Source organism: Mytilus californianus, unplaced genomic scaffold, assembly GCF_021869535.1.
Source record: "Mytilus californianus isolate M0D057914Y unplaced genomic scaffold, xbMytCali1.0.p SCAF_19, whole genome shotgun sequence".
In the NCBI taxonomy this organism is placed as follows: domain Eukaryota; kingdom Metazoa; phylum Mollusca; class Bivalvia; order Mytilida; family Mytilidae; genus Mytilus; species Mytilus californianus.
Window position 1 is genome coordinate 4,783,883 of NW_026262667.1, and position 22,119 is coordinate 4,806,001.

A 22,119-nucleotide genomic window follows, 5' to 3' on the forward strand; every position below is an offset into this window, starting at 1 on the left:
ATAAATTACAATTTCTGCTCTATAGAGTTTTTATAGTTCTTGCATCGTTAAAATCATTCACCGTATCGATTGTATAATAGTTGAGATGCCATTATAAAAACTGATTTAAAACTGTTATGCTTCACATGATATTTGTGTAAGAGCACAAAAAGTAGGTCAAACTAAAAAAAAAATCCAAATAATACACATCTGCGCCAGGAACGCATGATACGTCCGTCTATACATACTGCAATTGATGCAAGAATAAAATAAAATATTTCGCAGGAATTTAATTAGAAACTGTTACCAAAACACAAAAACTTAACATTGACTAATGAACCATGAAAATGAGGTCAAGTACAGAAGATACCTACCAGACAAACATGTACACCTTACAATCATTCCATACACTAAATATAGTTGACATACTGCTTGTAGTATTTAAAACACTGATCAAAACACAAACACTTAACATTGACCAATGAACAATGAAAATGAGGTCAAGGTCAAGGACAAGGACAGATGAAACCTGCCAGACTGACATGTACTATAATCATCCACACACCACATCTGGTTGACCTACTGCTTATAGTATCTGAGAAACGGACCTAATCGCGTAACTTTAACCTTGATCACTGGTCCATATAATGAGGACAAGGTCAGGTGAACTCTGTCAGACACCGGACATGTAGATGTTGCAAGGAACCATATACTCAATAAAGTTATCTTATTATTCATAATAATTGAGAAATTAACATGACAAACAAACTATTTTTTTAAAGCAATCACTGAACCATGAAAATGAGGTCAAGGACAATGGACATATGACAGACGGAAACTTTGTAACATAAGGTAACTGAATACAAGGCATGAAACATCTAGGTTTTTTACTTTCTGAAATATAAAGCTTTATACAAATAGTTTACATAGCCGCCGACGCCGGATAGTAATACCTATTTCTCGCATACTGCGAAGAAATCGCCGCAGGCGAGATAAAAAATACCTTAAATCGTAACTCTTGTAATATCAAATCGAAAAAAAAAATTAAAACTGAAAGTAGCTTATTTTACCAATTCCAACAGCTTTGGTAAAATTTCAAGTAAATGGTTATCAAATTTATTTCTGGCTTTATTTGGTACAATTGTTCTTTTGTATACACCCGTCATCGAAGGGACGTTTTATGGTATATCGTTGTCCGTCTACCGGGTAGACATCAAATTTGTCTCATTGGCAATCATACCACATCTCCTTATCATTTACACATCTCGATCTATCGATCGATCGATCGATCGAGAGAGAAGGGTAAGCAGGTACTGCTGTACTAGTGGCACCCGTCTTATTAATAATGGTGAATTTCACTTGTTACAGTAATAAATTACAAATAGGTGTCACATATAGGAATGGAACTCGTTACCTTTCGACGCACATGAGTTCATCTGATTTTTAGTGAGATTCATAAGTCTAAATTTTAATTTCTGTGTCTTGTTTAAACCATTTTTATCATTTTTCTTAATCACAAGACATTTTTTCCGTCAATTAGCAAGTTCAATTCCTTTTCGTGATTTCCCCTTTCACTTTGTCCTCTCAATATAACTAGAAAGATATTTATTCTTAAGTCGTCCGTAAGTATCTATCTTAACCAATTGAGAAAGCATTTCCTTTTTTTTTTAAGATTTTATTTTTATCAATCTGAACTCTTTCTCTTTCAACACTTAAGTCCTTACTGTCAGTAAGCTGTCTTCTGATTGGTTTATCGTGGTGATGGTTAACGTGGGGCCACAACTATTTTTCAAAATGTGTCGATACTCGGCTGATCAGGACGGAATTGGTGTTGAACTGATTTGACAATCATTTCACAGCAGGTATACACTATTTATCTTAACCTGAAAGGATAAAACATATTTTAATAAATGGGGAATGTGTCCATTGGACACAGATGTTGCCCCCCCCCCCCCTTTGCATATCATATAAAGTTATAAAGGGACATAACTGAAGAACGGTAAAAGTGACGCTACCCAAATTTGTGCTTGATCTGAGTTTTGAGGTAATAAGTATTGTGTAAAAGTTTCATAACATTTGGTTGAGGCAAACTTAAGTTAGAGAACAGAAACGAAAAATAAACTTGATCTGTATTTTGTGGTAATAAGCATTGTGTATAAGTTTCATAACATTTGGTTGAGGCTAACTAAAGTTAGAGAACGGAAACGAAAAATTCAGCAATTTTTCCATTTGTAAAAGGGCATAACTCTAGAACGGTTAAAGTAACGCCACCAAAATTCAAAATTGATCTGTGTTTTGTGGTAATAAGCATTTTGTATAAGTTTCATAACATTCGGTTGAGGCAAACTAAAGAAAGAGAACGGAAACCAACTTTGGGACGTACGGACGGACAAGGGTAAAACGTAATGCCCCCTCCGTACAGACGGACAAGGGTAAAACTTAATGCCCCCTCCGCTACGGCGGGGGCATAATAAAATCTATCCATTTAAAACAAAATCTGGAATTATTAATGTACGAACAATCAAGTTCCAGTGAGTCTTCTGTCTAAATTTTCATTTAAGAATTGAATGCTTCATTTTAAAATTTTATTGGGAGTGTAAAAGCGTTGACAGAAGCACACATTTTAGAAAATAATTGACGATGAAACCAAACATCTGATAATAAATTCTTACAGACAAGAAATTAAACATACCTGAAATCAGGCTGATGAAAACAACATTTGGAAACATGGATTTTCATACTGGTAGATCTATGACAGGTCTCGCGAACATGTCGTCTGCCAATAAAGATTTGTCACAGAATTCTCCAATGATGTCATCGAAGTTGCTCTGAAATTTTGAGTGCTGCAAAAAATAAAATAAAATATATAAACACCAAATAAAATTTGAAAATGCCTTAGTTTGAGAATTCACGCGCTTCGACCAATTATTTTGTTCTACAATATAAGAATAAGAATATTTATTGTTCCAATTAAGGGTCTTTGATGGGCAGCATGACATATATACACACAAAACAATACACTATGATTTGTAACATAACAAAACATTTTTTTACATTGAAATGAAATATTAAATGTTCATATAGATCAGGAACATATATTTTGTTCCCAGTATAGATATAGAGCTACATATATTTGTCATATAACCTGATATCTTGCATAACATATAAGATTTGGAATTACATTAAAGACTTAAGTTCATGATCAATAATAAAAAAATAACAATTATGTAAAGAAGAATTAACCTACCTGGACAACAACACAGCTGTAATCAACTTTAGAATTCCTGAATTCACCAGCAGGGAGTTCCAACACCTCTCCAATTTTGTCTAAATTTGACACCTAGAAATACAATAAACATAAGCTTAAAACAATGATCTGAAAATAGAAACGATTGTAAAGGTGTGGTACTTATATGGACATTGTCCGCAATTTAGTTCTAAAAACATTATATAATTTCTCTATTACATTTATATTTACCACTTTGAAAGAAAATACATGAATAGTATAAATAATTTGTTCATTTGATAAAATAGTCATACATTGTTTATAAAAACAGAATTATAAATTTCCAGTATGTACAACTCCTGCTTCTGTTTAATACATTTATAGCTTGATAAATGATTTTAAAATTCAGGTGAATATTTTTGAAATATAACGACAAGGGTGAAACTTCAAACGTCGAAGACAAACTTTCGATTGCTTCTTTAATTAGAATATATTAACAAGTTCCATACTATGCATTTATACTGATATTGTATTGCACATCATTGGTACTCTCTTTGGTTTGTAAAGGTTCCCTTTCTTCTATAGCCTTTGTTGGGCATTGGATACATGTCGTAAAGGCATTAAAGTTTTAATACATTTAATATTCATACATTCATATATTTACACAAGAAAGGGATGACACACGGCTGTGATAGTGCATGCTCGAATACGGTCTACCTACATATTCAAGACTAGAACTAAGAGCCCTTGAAAACAGACAGGCCTCCTCACCTTTAAGAATTGAATGTCCTGTTCAGACAGTATGCTTCTATCAATGTGTGTTGTATGTGAATTGACACGTCCTCGGAAGGATTTAATATTCATACGTTATAATGTCGCCGGTCAGTCGTATGATGACACACAGCTGTGATAGTGTATGCTCGAAAACGGTCAACCTACTAAATATGCCCCAAGACCAAAACTAAGAGCCCTTGAAAACAGACAGGCCTCCTCACCTTTAAGAAATGAATGTCCTGTTCGAGACAGTATGCTTCTATCAATGTGTGTTGTATGTGAATTGACACGTCCTCGGAAGGATGTGCATCCATGATCAGACATAGCATCACCATCTCTGGACTTCTGGAAAAAAAAAAGAGCACTGTTTTTAAAATTAATATTTCAGGAGTTATTTTACACGTTTGTCATGACTGATAGGGATATATTTTCATATTTATATATGCCCCTCAGTACTTCATATTAGAATCTCGATGTTTCTCTCCTTGAAGATTTATTTTCTAATGATGTACTCGGCAGTGGTTTAAATATTGATATTGTTCTTCAAATGTTTCCTAGATTTTCTAACCTACAAATGTCCCCATTTTGCCATTTCGGTATGTTAGCTCCTGCAGTTTTATCAAATATATATGCACTTGCAATGTCTTGCCTGTGTTATTAATTGAAAGCCGAATTTCCTATGAATCAGCTAGCCTATCACAATTCACAACCCAAATATTAAAGAAATGAAGATTTCAGTTCCAAAAGAATGTTCTGCTTAAACCAATTTGCATGAATTTCAAATGTACCCTATAACATAAACATACATACATACGACCAAGCGTAATACCATGATGTTTTTATGTAAATATCCCCAGCTGTTTCTATATATGTCTATAAATATATATGTGTAAAATCATCTGACCAATATACAATAACAAATAGGATCATTAACAGTATGTAATATACATTAATTGCGTGTTGTTTCCTGAGCGTCCAGTAGCAAATATTTCATGTATGTTAATAAGGAAGAGGACAAATCAGACAATACAAATGGACTTAATATATCTTTTAGCTATATACCCCTTGTTCAATTCAAAGCCCTTTGTATAATACCGCTTTTCCATTGCTTATCTGACATAATATACTGCTTAAAACAGACTTTGTCTTTAAAATTGGAACATAATTGGAACATAAACATAGCATGGTATACTTGTCTTTTTGGGAGTCTCCTGACATATGTTATTAATCTGTCACACCGTGTAAAGCCATTTAGAATTGTTTTATAAACATGCCAGTTAGGGTCACTGAAGTGAAAGTAACTCATTATATGTTGGAAGCAAGCCCTTGTCAGACCTTAATAAAGTACGAGTCTTAAAACAATGATTGAGAAGATCGGTTTTATTTTAAGTCTTTGTGTCGTGTTTAGCTTCACATCATTGTGCATTTAACACCAACAAATATAGCTTCAATATACAATTTTCAACAATATTCATGCAAAAACAATTAAGCTACTATATGCGTGTTTCGTTCCATAACAATTGTGTAGTCAATTTGGCCGTAATCCATGAATGACTTAGCAGTCTTATTAGTCACAAACCTCAATGAATTAATCAGCATGAAATCAGTCAGCAGATGACCAGTATGACAAATTTATCATTCAGTGACTAAAGATCTGAGATATGCATGCCCAAAACGTTTTCTTCTTCTTCATTTTCCATACAATTATTTTTCGTGGTTCGCTTGTCTACAATTTTCAGCAAGTGATGCAACAAGTACCAACCACCCGTCATTAAAACAATACCAAGTGATATTCAACTTACATTTGTAGAATCTTGACAGATGAATAAATTCCAGATGTAATTCTGTCCTCACTCTTGGCCTTAATTAAAGTTTCTTTGATAGCTTCACCAATATTCATGGATTTCCTATTAAACCAGAAATATTACAATATAAGACGATTGCGTTTCTACTAAGCAATATATTTGTTAATGCTGAAAATATGTCCTCATAACTATTTTATATATTTACTGTTTTCGCAATTTTGAATAAAGTGATGGCGTAGATATCAATCAATAGTATCGAGTTAATCAAAGAAAATAATTTCACTAGTGCGTAGGACATTGAGCCATGATGTGTATTTTGACGTCATCGATCAAGGTTTAAATATTCAAATATGGATATAAATATTCATGTCAATTTCCGATAAACAGCTAATGGAATTTACATTTGAAAATGCAGTCCATGCAATATAAAAATGAAAGGAAATCAATTAAAACTATATACATATATTAATCATCAAACGTGCAAATATTACATTCTGTCTAGCCGTCTGGAGATGTAAATGTTACTTGTTACTTAAAGGCATGCCTACGCAACGTGACCTGGCGGGGTCAGCAAAAACGTGGCTACATGAACAAAGACGTCATTAATTTAATAACAAAAAATGAAATTTACCGATAATATTACAAGAGAGTACCAATCCGTCCAGGATGATGCCAGCATCCAGATGCATCGCTTTAATGCAACGTATGTTATGACAAGTTGACAGATCGTCCCCCCTTTTAACTTGCACATGCATTAAAGTTTTACTGTTTTTTAACATATAATTGTAACTGCTTCCGGCAAGGGCTTTATATTTGGGCACATTAAATGCATGACAAAAATAAATTTTGCGCTTTCTCGATTAAAGTGCACTGAGTCTTCTACATACAATGATACATACTACGATATGATTGCGCAATTTTAAACACACATGATTTAACTGTTGCCAAAAATATTATATACAGAAAAACTTACGCTTTGCAATCTCCGGTCATATTTGTCGCTTCAGGCAATGTCATAATGAGGAAAAGACGCAAAAAATCCAAGGTTTCTGTTGTTTAGATCCGTTGCGCAAAACAAAGTGTAAAATGTGTATTGAATCTTTGTTTGTTGCTCTTTGTTCCGTATTGGGCGGAGTTAAAGGTATTTCCCGTTGAATTCCCATGCTTTGATTGGCTAGCTATTTATAGTACTGCTTCCGTGGTTACAAACCGACGGCAGATGTTTCTCGGTTCTGGCACTGTTTTTTTTAGTAAATCAATAATCAAAGCATCATATTTGTCAAGATTTCAAATATTCTGCTTTGAATAGAAATGATTTATCTCAGCACGAACACGAAAATTAATGTAGATCATTTACTTAAATGACCGATATATAAATTATTTCAAAAGGTAATACACGCGTACGCATATTTATTTAAAAGTAGTCAAATTTGTATGCTTGCGGCAATTAATATCTTATGGAACACCAACCCTCCACTGAACAGAATAAGAATAATAAGAATAAGAATTTTATTAGTTTAAAATCTAAACATGAACATGAAAATAAACAATTAATGCAGGTTTGATTATTGTCTGCAGGTCTTTTACAAATATACAATCACTGACTTTCTGTAACGCTTTCCTACCACTATTTGGTTGTAGGTTGGGTCTTTTTGGGGGAGGGGATTTGTGTACCGTGATTAAATGAATCATGAACTGTGTTTACATAGCTCTGATTTTTGCAAGGATTTTTGTGATTTTTGCAGTCTTACTTAAACTTGGTCATATTTACATATATTTTTTTCAAGCAACATTCTAATCTTGACCTAGGTCTTATTCTATCCTATCATTAAACGTTATTCCTTTCATCTTTTATTAGAAAAATTAAAAACTATAATAATTTGACAGTGTTTTAAAATTTTTTATCGGTTTTATCTGTTGTGCTGGTTTATGACATTACTGCTGTATGCCATTCTAATCGGACTTCCCCGATAGGAAAAAGCAAGACGACATGATTTTATATGAACAGTTAACGCTCCTTTAGCTTGTTAGTAATTCTATCATTTTTGTACAATAATAAATCAGGAGAGCAATGCATTTGTGTAATTGTTCAATTAAGACAGCGAGAGCATTACATTTAAAATCAAAACAGAACGGAGGTTATCTCCCTTTGTACACTATGCAGCATTTACTCTAGAAGTATTAGTATACAGTTTGTGTGACGGTGCTGCACAAAAAACCAAAGGCCGAAACATATAATCCACGTTTAGAGATTATAGATCAATTTAATAAGATGAAATGGCTGTGTTTTCAGTTTATTAGATTTAGCAGATAGATGATGAATTTATTGTATAATTATTGGCTGTACATGTATTCTTCATCGTATATTTCACCTTATGTACATCTGAGACAAATAGTATTTTGTCGGATAGTACCCTGATAACTTCCAAAGAATTGGCATCTAAGACACTTCAAATTCACAAGATACTGTAGCTAATTTAAAGCATCATATGCGCTTTGGAAAATATCTTTCTTATCATCGATGCTAAAAAAACAAGTCTTGAATACTTGTAAACCAAAATACTAAACGCTGAGGACCTAGGGCAATATATGATGTTCAAATGTTATTCAGAAGTTTTACACAGTGTACTTTGTTATTTGTAAACTTGGATATATAATTATGAAACTGAGTTTTATTCTATTGATAACATAATGATTTTTGATAGTATACAATACACATCTTGGTCCTCATGACAGATTAAATTGCTTCCAAAACAACACTGAACTTCTAACAGTTAAGTCAAATCAAAGATGTTTGTTTTTCATTGTGCATGGCATTTAAAATATAAACCAAACTAAATACTTATGTAATATTGATACAGTTAAAAAATATAAAGAAGATATATTTAGAAAAAGTTAAAGCTTTCTAGTCAAGTCTTCCAGTCCAGTCCAGTCAAGTCCACAGTCCAGTCTAATCCAGTCCAGTCCAGTCCAGTCCAGTCCATTCGAGTCGAGTCGAGTCGAGTCCAGTCCAGTCCAGTCCCGTCAACAGTCCAGTCTAGTTCAGTCCAGTCCAGTCCAGTTCAGTCCAAGAGTCTAGTCGAGTTTAGTCAAGATTGGACTGAATATAGAGAAATATTTAGAGGTACTAAATAATATTAATTACAATTGTTTCCTTGACATATTCGGCGAAAAAGATATTTTATGAAATGAAAAATATTTCAAAGTGAGAAAAGTCATAAAGAGAATAAACAGGGAATATGTTGTTGTCTGACAAAGGTCTGTCAACACCTAGATGTGCATAATATTGATCCCAATGTAGATATTACTTATTGTTAAAACTTGTTATCAGCGAATTATCTTTTAAAAGTTTTTGTTTTTTTATTTGAAAATGTGATTCTATGTCATTTTCATTCATATTGTAGAATAAGTTGCAGTGTCGAACTTAACGATGTCGTGGTGAAATTAGGAAACAATTTATCGTTGAAACTACGATGCAAACTTGTTTCCAGTAGTATTCAGAGTATATCAAAATCTCATAAGTTCAGGTTCGTGCATGGTGGTGAAAACAGTAGAAATCGTATCGGATTTTCGAAAGAAAAAACGGTTATTGATTTGGGGATGTACGGCGGGCGGGCGGGTGGCTGCCAAACAGTGTCCGTTCATTAACTTGAAAACCCTTTGACGAAATTCTTTTCAAATTTAGATATGTTGTTTCCTGTGACTAAATGAAGGTCAAGTTCAATTTTCATTCCTTCTAATCCAGCAAATAAGAAAAGTCCGAATGATAGACAAGTAACTCCATCTGTCCGCATGGAACATTGCCTGCTCAACACTATCAACCCAAAAAACAATGGGAGAGAGAGATTCTACCAAACCACTCCGTTGATTATGATGTTTATCCACTTAAGTGTTAATTTTTCAAACTTTTTAAAATACTAGGTTTACCGAACATTTAACTACTGACAGTGTAAAATATTAAAGTCAACGGGGGTAAAGTGGTCGAATCTCTGTTGATTTAATGGAAAATTCCGAGTGCAATGTTACGAATAAATATGGCGGGAAATAACGTGTGGTTTATCAAAATTCATCAACCAGAAGCATGATACCAGTACATTCAATAAGCTATTCTGGTACCAAAGACTTCCTTATTTAACTCATTGTTGTGACAATGTGACGATATTGTTGTATGCACACATATATAATGGAACAGTTGAAATTGTTCTTTGGAATTATAATATGTTATGAATGAATGTTCTGTTGGAATAAACATGTAACTATATATTTATATTTAATAGATTGGGTTTTAACCTTTATATTTTTATTATTTGCTTAATATAAACATTCTCCTTTTACTTTTTTCTTCTTCGTGTAAGCATTTGGAAATAACGTGTTTGGATATCGATCTATTTGGCTGCAGACCTACCTTATATCTCACGTATTGTGCAAAAATGTTTGTTCTACTAGATGACTGCTGTTTGTTTATTATTGACCGACTAAATGAATTAATAGCATTATTTCTTTTACCCGTGTGACGCAGTTGTAAGCACCGTGTGGCTCAGTTGTAAACCTAAATATGCCTATTTGACCTGCTTTGATATGATAACTGCACTTGAATTTTTACTAAATATCATTTTTGTTTGCTATGGAGATTCCGTATATCGCCAAGGTATCAAAATTCCAATGGGGACTGACTGTTCGCCGCTTATTGCAGACCTGTTTCTGTATTGCAAGGAATCACTATTTATGTCTAAAATTATCAAAGACCCATCGAAACTACACCTGATACAAAAAATTAATAAGACTGTTAGATATTTGGGGGATATTTGGCTCTCAATAATGAGGACCTCAATATGTACAATAAAGATATTTATCCTGTTGAACTTACTTTAAATAAAGCTTATACTAACAATGAACACTGCCCTTTCCTGTGTCTTGATATCTATATCTCTATCCATCTTCGCTAGCCAAGGACTACGATCCAGTCCCAAGAGGAGGGGACTGGATCGTAATCCTTGGCTAGCGAATATGATCTCTATCGGGAAGCTTAGTATCAAATTAACGATAAATGAGATCCTATTGTTAATTATTCGTTTTTAGATGGTGATGTTTCCTTAAATAAACACATTTATTTTAAAACCAGTTGTTTGCATGATAGGTGTTATGTTTTTCTCGTATAATTTATGATGGCATGATACTAACCCGCTAATGGGAGGGATTGTGGTTGATTTTCGTATGATGAAGACAAAATCTTTCAATCAGTTTAACTGAAGTCTGGAGCTGACATGTCAGTAACTGCTAGTAGTCCTTTATCAATTTATGTTTATCATTGTCATTTTGCTTAGTTTCTTCTGTTACTTATTCTAACATCGGACTCAGACATCTTTTAAACTGAGTTTTTACAGTGCGTTTTGCTGTGTATTTGTTTATTTCACATTGACTAAAGGTATAGGGGGATGGTTGAGATCTCACAAAATATGTTTAACCCCGCAGCATTTTTGCTCCAGTCCCAAGTCAGGAACCTTAAGCCTTTGTTAGTCTTGTGTGTTTTTAAATTTAATTCATGTGTATGTGTGACGTCCATGTCGCTGATTAGCCGGAAAAATGAATGCTCAGAGTCAAAACCAATGAAAATTAAGATGCATAAATGCACATGAGGCTACATGACCCAATCATAAAAAAAGTGAACTATCAAAACTGTCTTAGATTTATCTGTCCTTTCAAGAGACCCAATGCAAAATATAGACATAGTACATGTATTTTCAGATGTTCTTATAAATTTACATGATACTTTTGTTTATCAATGGCTATATACTGTATATTTAACCGTTACATCATTTTCATGTTTTCTTTTTTGTGTTTTCAAAGAGTAAGTGTATTTTCAATATATATATATATATACATTCATAAAAAATACATATGAAGCTATTTCTGTCTTAGGTTACATCTCGAATTTTTATAACGGTAAATGAAAAAGGCAGGTGTGAAAAAAGGCAGGTGTATACAAGGCTACAATTAGTTGCAAAGTAAATATAGACTCATGTGTTATCTTACTTTAAATTGTAGACAAAAACTCATCAACGACATTTCCTTGAAGAGTGTGTTCATGTTCCTCCAACATTTGATAATTAAACTAAAACAACATTAAGGAGGGTCCTCTTAAGGACTGGCATCTTGATATTGGTTATGTAGTTAGAAATGTTCAATTTGACAATGTATACATTATAGAAACAAAAAGCTTAGTAGAAACAGTGTTTAATTTGGTGTGAAGAAACTTTTAAATTAGTTTGGAGGACAGTTGTACATATTTTTAACTTGCAGCAATGTATTTCCAAGAAGTATATGTATGGTTTGTGACATAATATCCAATAAACGAGATTAAACTCTGTTCCAAAGGATAGCAAGGAGTACGTATAGTGACTTTAATAGTTTTTTCTGTGTCTCCACCACGTGCGCAGCATTTATGAATAATTGAAAAAGACTTATTAAGTCCGAATAAAATATCCGCTTCGGTAACCCGAATAATTCAGTCCCTCCTCCTCCTACTTGCGAGGAATGAAGTAATCGTAGATCAGCGGAATATAACGACTGAATTATTCGAGTTACCGCTTTGGATGATATTTCTCCCTGCAGATGTTTTATCATGTATGCTAGTACGTTAAAATCCGGTTCAATTGAATAATATTTCACATATTTGATTAAAACAATACAATATGTTGTACTGTACACATAGAACCTTGTCGGATCCCTAATTTATTTGCCTCCTGTCTGACAAAAATATTCACCCTTTTCAGCAGTTTACGTATTAACAAAACTATGACAATTTTTCAAAAGTATATAATCATTTCATTTATCAATACGTATATCAAGCCAATGAGGCAGATTCCTAAACGTGTAAACTTATAAACAATATGACGATAAAAAGCAAAATACCATTTCTCCTCAAATTCCTGCACGTGGGATGATACTTCCACAATTAATTTCTATATTTGTTATACAATCTATTTGAAGGCTTGACTAATTTAAGATATCTATTCCTGTTCGTGGAAATCCGAGACTACACTACTAACACGAACATATCGAACTAACTGACAAATATACACTCCATAAGACGGAAACAAAACATCAATATTAAAGAAAGGAAAATTAACAATAGGAAAGGAAATGTCGACCAGTACATCATAAATTTTGTCATGGATATTACCATGTGAATATCTGTTTTTCGTTTTGTTAATAATAATTACATTTATGCATTTGAAGATGAATTCTTTCAAAATCTCAAAATTGTTTCTAATGACAGTTATTTATACATTATCAATAAAGACGTTTAATTAATTTAATAAAAACAATATTACTTATTGTACTTATATAAAATCTCATCAAAGATACGTGAATTGGATGTGTTTGATAGAGGCGAATAAACCGTCTATCAAATAAAGCAGGTGAAATCATACTGTTTGTAGTTATTGATAATGATTTGGCTAAAGGTATTAGACACCTCAAACAAACTATGTCAATACAGACGTCTGTCTTCTATGACCATTTTGCATTTATTTCTATTTCGGTCAGAAAACAAATTTATTGATAGATAGAAGTGTGCAACATTTTAAGCGAATATTGCTGGTTGTCCATTTATGAACATTAAAGTAAGAAAAGCAGTATAAAAAAGAATGTTACACAATAAATTTAAAAGACAGCGAGACTCAAATTCATGGGAGCATTATCGCACTCAGAGAAATCACGTAACTAAAATTAAAAGAGACTCTATATTTATAAAGAGATCTATAAAAAAATAATTTATGAGAGATCTATAAGAAAATATTTTATAGAGAGATGTGTTGGCGGACCGAAAAGCAAATATTTTTGGCCAACTATAAAACCATTCCTTACAAATAAAGGAAGTCATTTTCAAAATGACTTAATTTTACGAGAAAATTACAATCTTTTCGCCTATTAAGATATATGTAAAGTTTTCAATGATTTTTTTCACAAATGTAGCGAAGGATATTGGTAAAAACTCTATTGAAATCAATGAGCAATATCCAAGTATTAATAAAAATAAAAAAATGTCGAAACCTTGCATCAATGATGAGCTAATTTTTAAACAAATTTCGGAGGCTCTTGTTGAAAAACAGATAAATAAACTTAGTGTAAAAAAGTCCTCAGGTATTGACGAAATATCACCTAAAATATTGAAAACCCATGACTTTTGAAACTACTGTCTTCCCAGATGATTTGAAAAAAAGCTCAAGTAGTGCAAGTGTACAAAAAGAACAGCACACTGTGCAAGGGAAACTACAGACCGGTAAGTGTTTGCCTGCTGTATCCAAGTTCTTTGAGAGGGCGATTGATGTTCAGTTAGTGGAGTTTTTAACAACTCGTTTTGATGTCTTTCTGTCTGCTTTTAAAGCCGGACATAGTTGTCAAGACATACTTCTCAGATTTATAGATGACTGGCAAAAATCATTAGATGAGAATGAATACATTGCAGCCATACTGATGGATTTGTCTATAGCAGTCGACTGTTTGCCACATGATCTTCTTTTATTAAAACTAAAACAGTACCATTTATCAACTGAAGCTTTGGAACTTATTAGAGGTAACCTTAGTAACAGTAAAAAGTGTGTTAAAATTTATCAATGACATTTTTGGTTTTATTTCAAAAAGTAATCATTATAATTATGCTTATGATAATACTCTTTCATATGGTAGCAAACATTTGTATGATGTCAAAACTTTAGAGGCTGAAAGTTCAATATTAATAGAGTGGTTTACAGACAATCATATTCAAGCCAGCCCCGATAAATTTCAGGACATATCTAAAGGTGAAAAACACATGACAAAAAAATCATATTTAATATAGATGGTAATGATATAGAATGTGAAGATCAAGTAAAACTTTTGGGTTTCACTTTTGATTTTATATTAAATGTTAAAGGGGCACTAGCTACGAGATATATAAAAATATAAAATAGGATTTTTTTTTCAATCATTAATGAAAGTGAAATAGTGAAATAATAATTCGCTTTTAGCAGCAAGTATGGTTCAATTTTGACAGAATAAGCTAAGAAACATTGAAGATTAATTATTCACTTGCAAGTGAATAATTCGACCTCATTGAATCCGTATTCAGGTGAACTTCAATTTAACCCCTTAGCTAGAGATGGATAACGCATGAATCGTGCGTGATCAGTCATTTAAAGGAAAAGAATGTCAACATTGAAAGTGAAACAAAGGTAAATCATTTGATTGACTGATTCGATTGAGAAAAAAACATTCTTATACAGGTAAAAACGATGATTAACATATATTTTTAATCTATGATATGAAATTAAATAGACCCAGAAAAATCCTATTGCACGAGTTCGTTTAATCTATTTATATCTATATTTATGTTTATATACCTTATATGGCCATCGGAGGTTTTCGGAGGTCAACTCGATAGTTAATTAGATGGCGTCTAGACTAAAATACACACTAAACAAAGCTACATATTATCGAGCCCATGCTCTGTAAATTGTTTATTTTAGACTTTTAATAATTTGGATAAAAGTTTTACATTGTTATAAATCAAATATGAGAATTTGAGTCAAATCGGTGCATATGAATTTGGCAGCTAGTGCCCTTTTAATAGTCATATATCTAATATTTGTAGAAAGGCATCACAACAGCTTAATGTCCTGAAGAGAATTGGTAAACATTTAAATAAACTTGGGCAAATTTACCATATACTATTCTTTCATTTTGTCAATTTTTTTATAGAAGCGATATAAGTTGAAATTTCCTTGTTTTGGAACCCTGAATATGGACACATGGGCTCCTGTTCGGATCCCTTTACAGAATAGTTGAAATATTTTAATAACTTTGATATGTTAAAATATGTTAGAATAGTTCCGACCAGTGCTAACATTTTATATCACTTTTAATATTCTGCAGTATATTTTTAGAACCGAATGAGATTATTTAATATATGTGTTTATTATTCTTTTTAGTGTTTAGCTTTGCTAATTTATGTTTTAATTCTGCTATTATTGCTTTGTTATGCATGTGTATGTGTTGCAAAACATCTGTCTGTGTTCTTGCATGTTTGTCTGGTGTTATTTGTTATGTTTGTACGTTTTAGTATGTCTGTGTTCTTGCATGTTTGTTTGGTGTTATTTGTTATGTTTGTACGTTTTAGTATGTCTGTGTTCTTGCATGTTTGTTTGGTGTTATTTGTTATGTTTGTACGTTTTAGTATGGTTTGTACGTTATATAGATACAATGGATAAGCGTGGATTCTTGAAAAAGAAACCATGAGCCCGGAGGGCGAATGGTTTGTTTTTCATGAATCTACGCTTATCCATTGTATCTATAACTTAAACTATTGTGTTAATTTCTTTTCAAAATTAAAGCCTTTTCTTAATTAGAAGGTATTGTAAGTGAGTTTAAATAACCATGTTATCGTGTCCAACGATGCATTGATAAATTTCAGATCACAATTAATTGGTTAACAAAATACCAATATAACACTTCTGCCTTTAAAGATCTTTATATTACCAGGCATATGAATATTATCTGTTTATACAAAATAAGACATTATTTCTAATAAAATTGAAAATGGAAATGGGGAACGTGTCAAAGAGACAACAACCCGACAAAAAATCATATATAAAGTATATATAATAAGTATGTTATCGAAATTTTTCTAGCACTCTAGGCACATCACGATTTTATCGCATAGGAATTTGCGAACAAACCTTTGTAAAATTATGTAGTAAAACAGATGAAATCATACTATATTTATTTAAGAAAAATTGACAAATAGATTTGTAATCATTTTTGTTTCAAACATGTGAAATAGCCAATGATAATAAAAAACAAACCCGGTAAAACTCGCTATTATTATAAAAATATCCACTGTAACATGCAAAATTAGAATAAAACCAGGATAACTTCAGAATTGGAACAACAGAGAGAATACAGGGATTCGAACCTAAACTTACAAATCCCTATCTTTAACTCATTGATTTTAACCATGCTAACCTCGCGGCTACCAACTCATACTATACGACTGCCTATTGTGTCTATATAAAGGTACAAGCCCTGTGTGTCCGATGAACTGATGTATATCAGATGTTCATTTAAATATATAAAATAGACATTTATAGTGTAACCCATTGGTAGCCGAGAGGTTTCGTCGATGTGTTGATGTCAGTCAAACATAACAGATTTCAAGGAAGGGTTCGATTCCCAGTGAAGGCATACAAAAATTACAAAAATTAAAGGTAAGTTTTTAAATTAATTCCATTAGTGAACAGAAATCAGTAAATTAGCCAATTCAAACTTAATGAAATTAGGCACACAAAGGATACAATTGAATATAATTTGGTGAGTCAATTTCAGCGGCATATTTAGGAAGCGTTGATTCTAGAAAAAGAATCCACGGTAAATGAATAGGCTGACGTCACCACAATGGTTTAAGTTTTAGTATGTCTGTGTTCTTGCATGTTTGTTTGGTGTTATTTGTTATGTTTGTACGTTTTAGTATGTCTGTGTTCTTGCATGTTTGTTTGGTGTTATTTGTTATGTTTGTACGTTTTAGTATGTCTGTTATAAAAGCTCTAAAGAGTTATGTTTTACTGTATTGTATGCTTCTTACCGACTTTAAATAAATTTTATTTGATTTTGATTTGATTTGATTTGTCCTCTAATAATATCACCTTAAAGTTTTTCGTTATAATCCTTTCGATTCTTTTACATGTAAATAATTAAAATCAATTGATCGCCATTTATCTTGCTGTTAAGAAGTTCTAGTTTTAATGAATAAATCGGGTTAGAAAAAATATTACATCGTTCAGGCACTTAAAAATAAGATTTCCATAACAGCTATTTTGTAAATGCGTTTTGCACTTACCTTTTCGGGGGAATACTAATGATTTTGTTTTATTACTTGATATCTTGTGACTAGCATGTATTTATTTTGTATACTTTTTAAGGCTTATCCGTTACTTTGAATATATGACATTCCCTTAACATTAAACGTGGAATCTTTATTTCCCAAAAGGCAAATAAAAGTTTATTGGTTTCTTACAGGAAAAAACGAGATATTCTGGTGAACCGTCTTTTTGACTTTGGTGTTTGTTTTTTAAACACTTTTATCAGGAACTGGTGACGTGATATCCAAAGACCCGTCTCATGAAAAAATAGAGTTTAGCCAATGTAAAGTAAGCATTGCAAAATTTTTACAGTATCTGTATTTGACTCCTTTAAAGACTGAATTAACGATTTAGAAGGTAAATCTAGAAAGACTGAATTAACGATTTAGAAGGTAAATCTAGAAAGACTGAATTTACGAATTAGGAGGTAAATCTAGAAAGACTGAATTAACGATTTAGAAGGTAAATCTAGAAAGACTGAATTAACGATTTAGAAGGTAAATCTAGAAAGACTGAATTCACGATTTAGAAGGTAAATCTAGAAAGACTGAAATAACGATTTAGAAGGTAAATCTAGAAAAGACTTCGGAAACTCGAAATTTATAAAGTGCATGTTATTTTTATTTACTATGACAATGGGTCGATACAACTGTTGGTGGACAGTTAGTACCCGAGAATAACATCCGCTCGTAGTCAGTGCTTTGGTACTGGCATGATGTATGACTTATATTTTCTAAAATTATTCGTTGATAAATTCAGAAATTATAATGAAACGAAGGTTCCATTAAATTAACCTAAGATGAATTCAGCCATTATTTTTAAGTTCCTTTTTATCGTATAGCCCATAAAGTTTCTGTTTGTTCGTCCAAATATTTAGGTTTGAGCATAACACGAATAAAATATATTAAGAATTGTTATTCGTTGATAAATTCAGAAATTATAATGAAACGAAGGTTCCATTAAATTAACCTAAGATGAATTCAGCCATTATTTTTAAGTTCCTTTTTATCGTATAGCCCATAAAATTTCTATTTGTTAGTCCAAATATTTAGGTTTGAGCATAACACGAATAAAATATATTAAGAATTGTTTAGAACAATTCACGATGCAAGATTTTAACTTTATTTTATTGTATACGGTATTGGAGTTTAATTTTATTTCACATTGCGTCATGTTTACTTGAGACTTCGGGAATGTATTGTATTTTTGTTTAATATTAATTTAGAATATGCGTTTTGTTGTGTTTTAAAGTTTCCAACTGATAGAAGCATGAGAGATTGTTCAACAAGTAAAAGATGTATCATACATTTCATGGAATTATAGATGATTATTAAAAACATTTCAGTTTTTCTTCTGAATTTTGAAAATTGTATTTTAGAATTTACTTTCTGGTTTAGTATATTGGCATGTTATTTTTGTATTTTTGTAATTTGGGTTTATGCTTTTATTGTTCTAAATTTTTACCATCAGTTGAAAAATTACACGTTGGTCATTGGACAAAGCGTTGTCACCAAGGGTTTTTAGCCTCATTTATCAATGAATCAGAAAAGAGTAAACAACATATTGGGAATGAGTGGGGATTTTTTAAAACTTTTTATTTACTGTATATGTAGGTCAATAAAATTAATGTAATGCGTAACTCGGAAGTGTCATGTATTAAACAAAGAAAAATAATTGTGCATGCTTATTTGTACTTCTCAGTACCAGTAAAGACATATATTCACAAAATTTATTAGCTAATATATAAAAAAAAAATTTTAACGTGTGTAATATATCTTGGTTTATGATGCGACATTCAGTACTCAGCAGATTAAACTGGATTTGATGGCATAACTAAAAAAGTATAATAAAAACACCTAACTCCAAAATAAATTCGAAAAGGGGAAGTCCATAAAAACTAACAAAATAAAACGTTATCAACCAACGGAACGAGTGAAAAACTACTTTCATATTCCTTGGTACAGGCATTTTTCGAAGCAAATGGTGGGTTGAACCTGGTTTTATAGCTAGCTGAACCTTCCACTTGTATGACAGTATATATAGTTTAGGGAACATATAAAGCCAAATCTAGTGACAATCAAGGGTGTATAATTTACAAGGGTCTTCGAGACGCATAACGTACCTAGGAAAAACCCAAGCATTCGAAGATCAACTTTGCAAACATTTTTATTTGTCTTTTCAATAAATCTAATATAAAAAGGAACAGCATTTACAGTTGTTTTCATAACTTAACAGAATGATGTATTTATCCATGACCATAGGCTACAATCGGTCATTTCATGTATATGTTTTTTTTTGTCGTGTGTTTTATGATGAAAGTGTATTTTTAATATGGATATCAGAAAATATATATGAAATTTTGCTACATCTTAAAAAGAAATGATCTATTTATCTACCAATGTTATTCCTTGACATTTAAAACATAAAATTATTAAACAGCTTTTACATATAGTTAATCCAGCATTACAGTGTACTTAAATTGTCCACAAACGCAAACATGTAAAACCGGTAAAACCGGTAAAAGCACCTGTCAACCTGTAAATGCAATGTTTAAATCCAGTGGTAAATGTTAAGTATGAATAAAACAGATACGTGAATTAAATAGCAATCGAACAACACCACAAAAATAAAAGACATCTTATGGTCAACACACGGTCTTCAATTAAAACCTGGTTTCTATAAAATATGTCAAGGATTAAAATCACCTCGAATTTAGACAATTTGTGAAAGAATCTAACACAGACTATCAAAGGGCTGTAATCAACCCTTAATTTCTCAGAAGACAAAAACAAATCTAAGATATGTCAAAAGCCACCACTAACAAGGTTTCAGAATTGGCAATAGTTTTGTTTAGATTTAAAACTTTTGCCTTTTATCTCAATCAGTTGACTAACAAAAGCGAATAATTGTAAACATGTGAAACCTATAAAAGCACACGTAAAGCAATGTGTTGCTTAAATCCAGTGTTAAAAGTATGAATTAAAACATATATGTGATAAACATCAATGAAACAGCAAAAGAACAACACAATAACATAAAAGAAATATTATGGTCAAGACACGGTATTCAATGAGAGACGGGTGTCTATAAAATATGTCAAGGTTTAAATCGACCCGATTGTAGACAATTTGTGAATAAAAAATCTTACAGAGACTATGAAAGAGCTAATATCAATTCCACAGAAGACAAAAGCAAATCGAATTTATTAACAAAACCACGAACAAGGTTTTGTTAAGAGCATACAATACAGTTTTGATCCCACGGTGATTTTTTTTACCAAAAATTGAAAACAAGCTATTTTTGACTTAGGTAATTCATATATGTAATAAAAAATATACCTTCATGTGCAGTTTAGACATTTAATTAAAATTTCGATTTCTGGGACATTTCTATCCTTAAGACAGACATACTTAACTTTTTTGTTTCAAAAAATAAACACACTTATTTTTTTTTTTGCTACAGGGTTGAAAAGTAAAGGGGCCAGTGTAGGACTTTAGTGCGAATCTACAGTGTTTGTAAACAAGGCCTTTTGAATGGCCCAAAAATGCCGCATGACCCTATGTTAAGATTGGGCTACATTTGTACTTCAATGCATGATATATGAAAGCTTCTGATTTCTAAGGGTAAACCAGGTATAAATTTAATTAATGTAATAGGGTTGCATTGAAGTCGATGGGAGATTTTTTTACTGAATTTACCCCCTAGGAAATCATCAGTATGTCAGCTACCTTTATTTCGAATATCTTTCATCGGTTACGGACATGGAAATAATCCGTCAATCTAATCAAAATTAAACCCTTTAAATCAAGGGTGCGCGACATATCAGGACGGAAGCAATTAAAGGATTTAATCATTAATTTGCGTACAAATTGACAAAACATAGGTAAAATGACTTGGGTAAAGATGTTAGAACTCTTCATCAAACCATTTAAGTTAAGACATCTTTCTTTTTTGGCCATTTAGCATTTATTTCATTTCTTTGAGTAAACAATGGTATTGACATATAGTAGTGTGCAACATTTTAAGTGAATGTTGTTGATTGTTCTTCTAAATAAACTCATCATAGATACCATGATTGAAATTTTGTACGCCAGACGCGCGTTTCGTCTACAAACGCCTCATCAGTGACGCTCGAATAAAAAAAATTAAAAAGGCCAAATAAAGTTCGCAATTGAAGAAGACAAATTTGACATATTCATGTTTTTCATTATTATCCCTTCAATTAATTTTTTTTTACAAACTAAATCAATTTATCAATGTTTACCTCGCTATTTACTAACAGTTTTTATTTATACGTCATATTTAAGTAAAACTATTACAACAATTTCGTAATTTATTTGGCCTTTAAAATTTTTTTGATTCGAACGTCACTGATGAGTCTTTTGTAGACCAAACGCGCGTGTGCTGCACAAAATTATGAGCCATGTATCTCTGATGA

General features: G+C 31.9%; 1 protein-coding gene across 1 annotated transcript; it reads right to left on the reverse strand.

The window, feature by feature from the left end:
• Positions 1 to 1,310: 1,310 nt before the first annotated feature.
• Positions 1,311 to 6,907, reverse strand: LOC127727106 (growth arrest and DNA damage-inducible protein GADD45 alpha-like). The gene is made up of 6 exons (XM_052234521.1): positions 6,758 to 6,907; positions 5,782 to 5,886; positions 4,201 to 4,324; positions 3,227 to 3,319; positions 2,672 to 2,822; positions 1,311 to 1,862 (listed from the first exon to the last, which is right to left on the reverse strand). Exons 1-5 carry the CDS (start codon positions 6,799 to 6,801, stop codon positions 2,715 to 2,717), a joined length of 474 nt encoding a protein of 157 aa, XP_052090481.1. The 5' UTR covers positions 6,802 to 6,907; the 3' UTR covers positions 1,311 to 1,862; positions 2,672 to 2,714.
• Between the last annotated feature and the right edge of the window lie 15,212 nt (positions 6,908 to 22,119).

Excerpts from the sequence above, each read along its gene's own strand:
- LOC127727106 (XM_052234521.1), bottom strand. The coding sequence starts at position 6,801 with ATGACATTGCCTGAAGCGACAAATATGACCGGAGATTGCAAAGC. Across the intron at positions 4,325-5,781 it reads TCTGTCAAGATTCTACAAAT|AAGTCCAGAGATGGTGATGC; the intron begins GTAAGTTGAATA and ends TTTTTTTTCCAG. Across the intron at positions 2,823-3,226 it reads ACAGCTGTGTTGTTGTCCAG|CACTCAAAATTTCAGAGCAA; the intron begins GTAGGTTAATTC and ends TATTTTTTGCAG.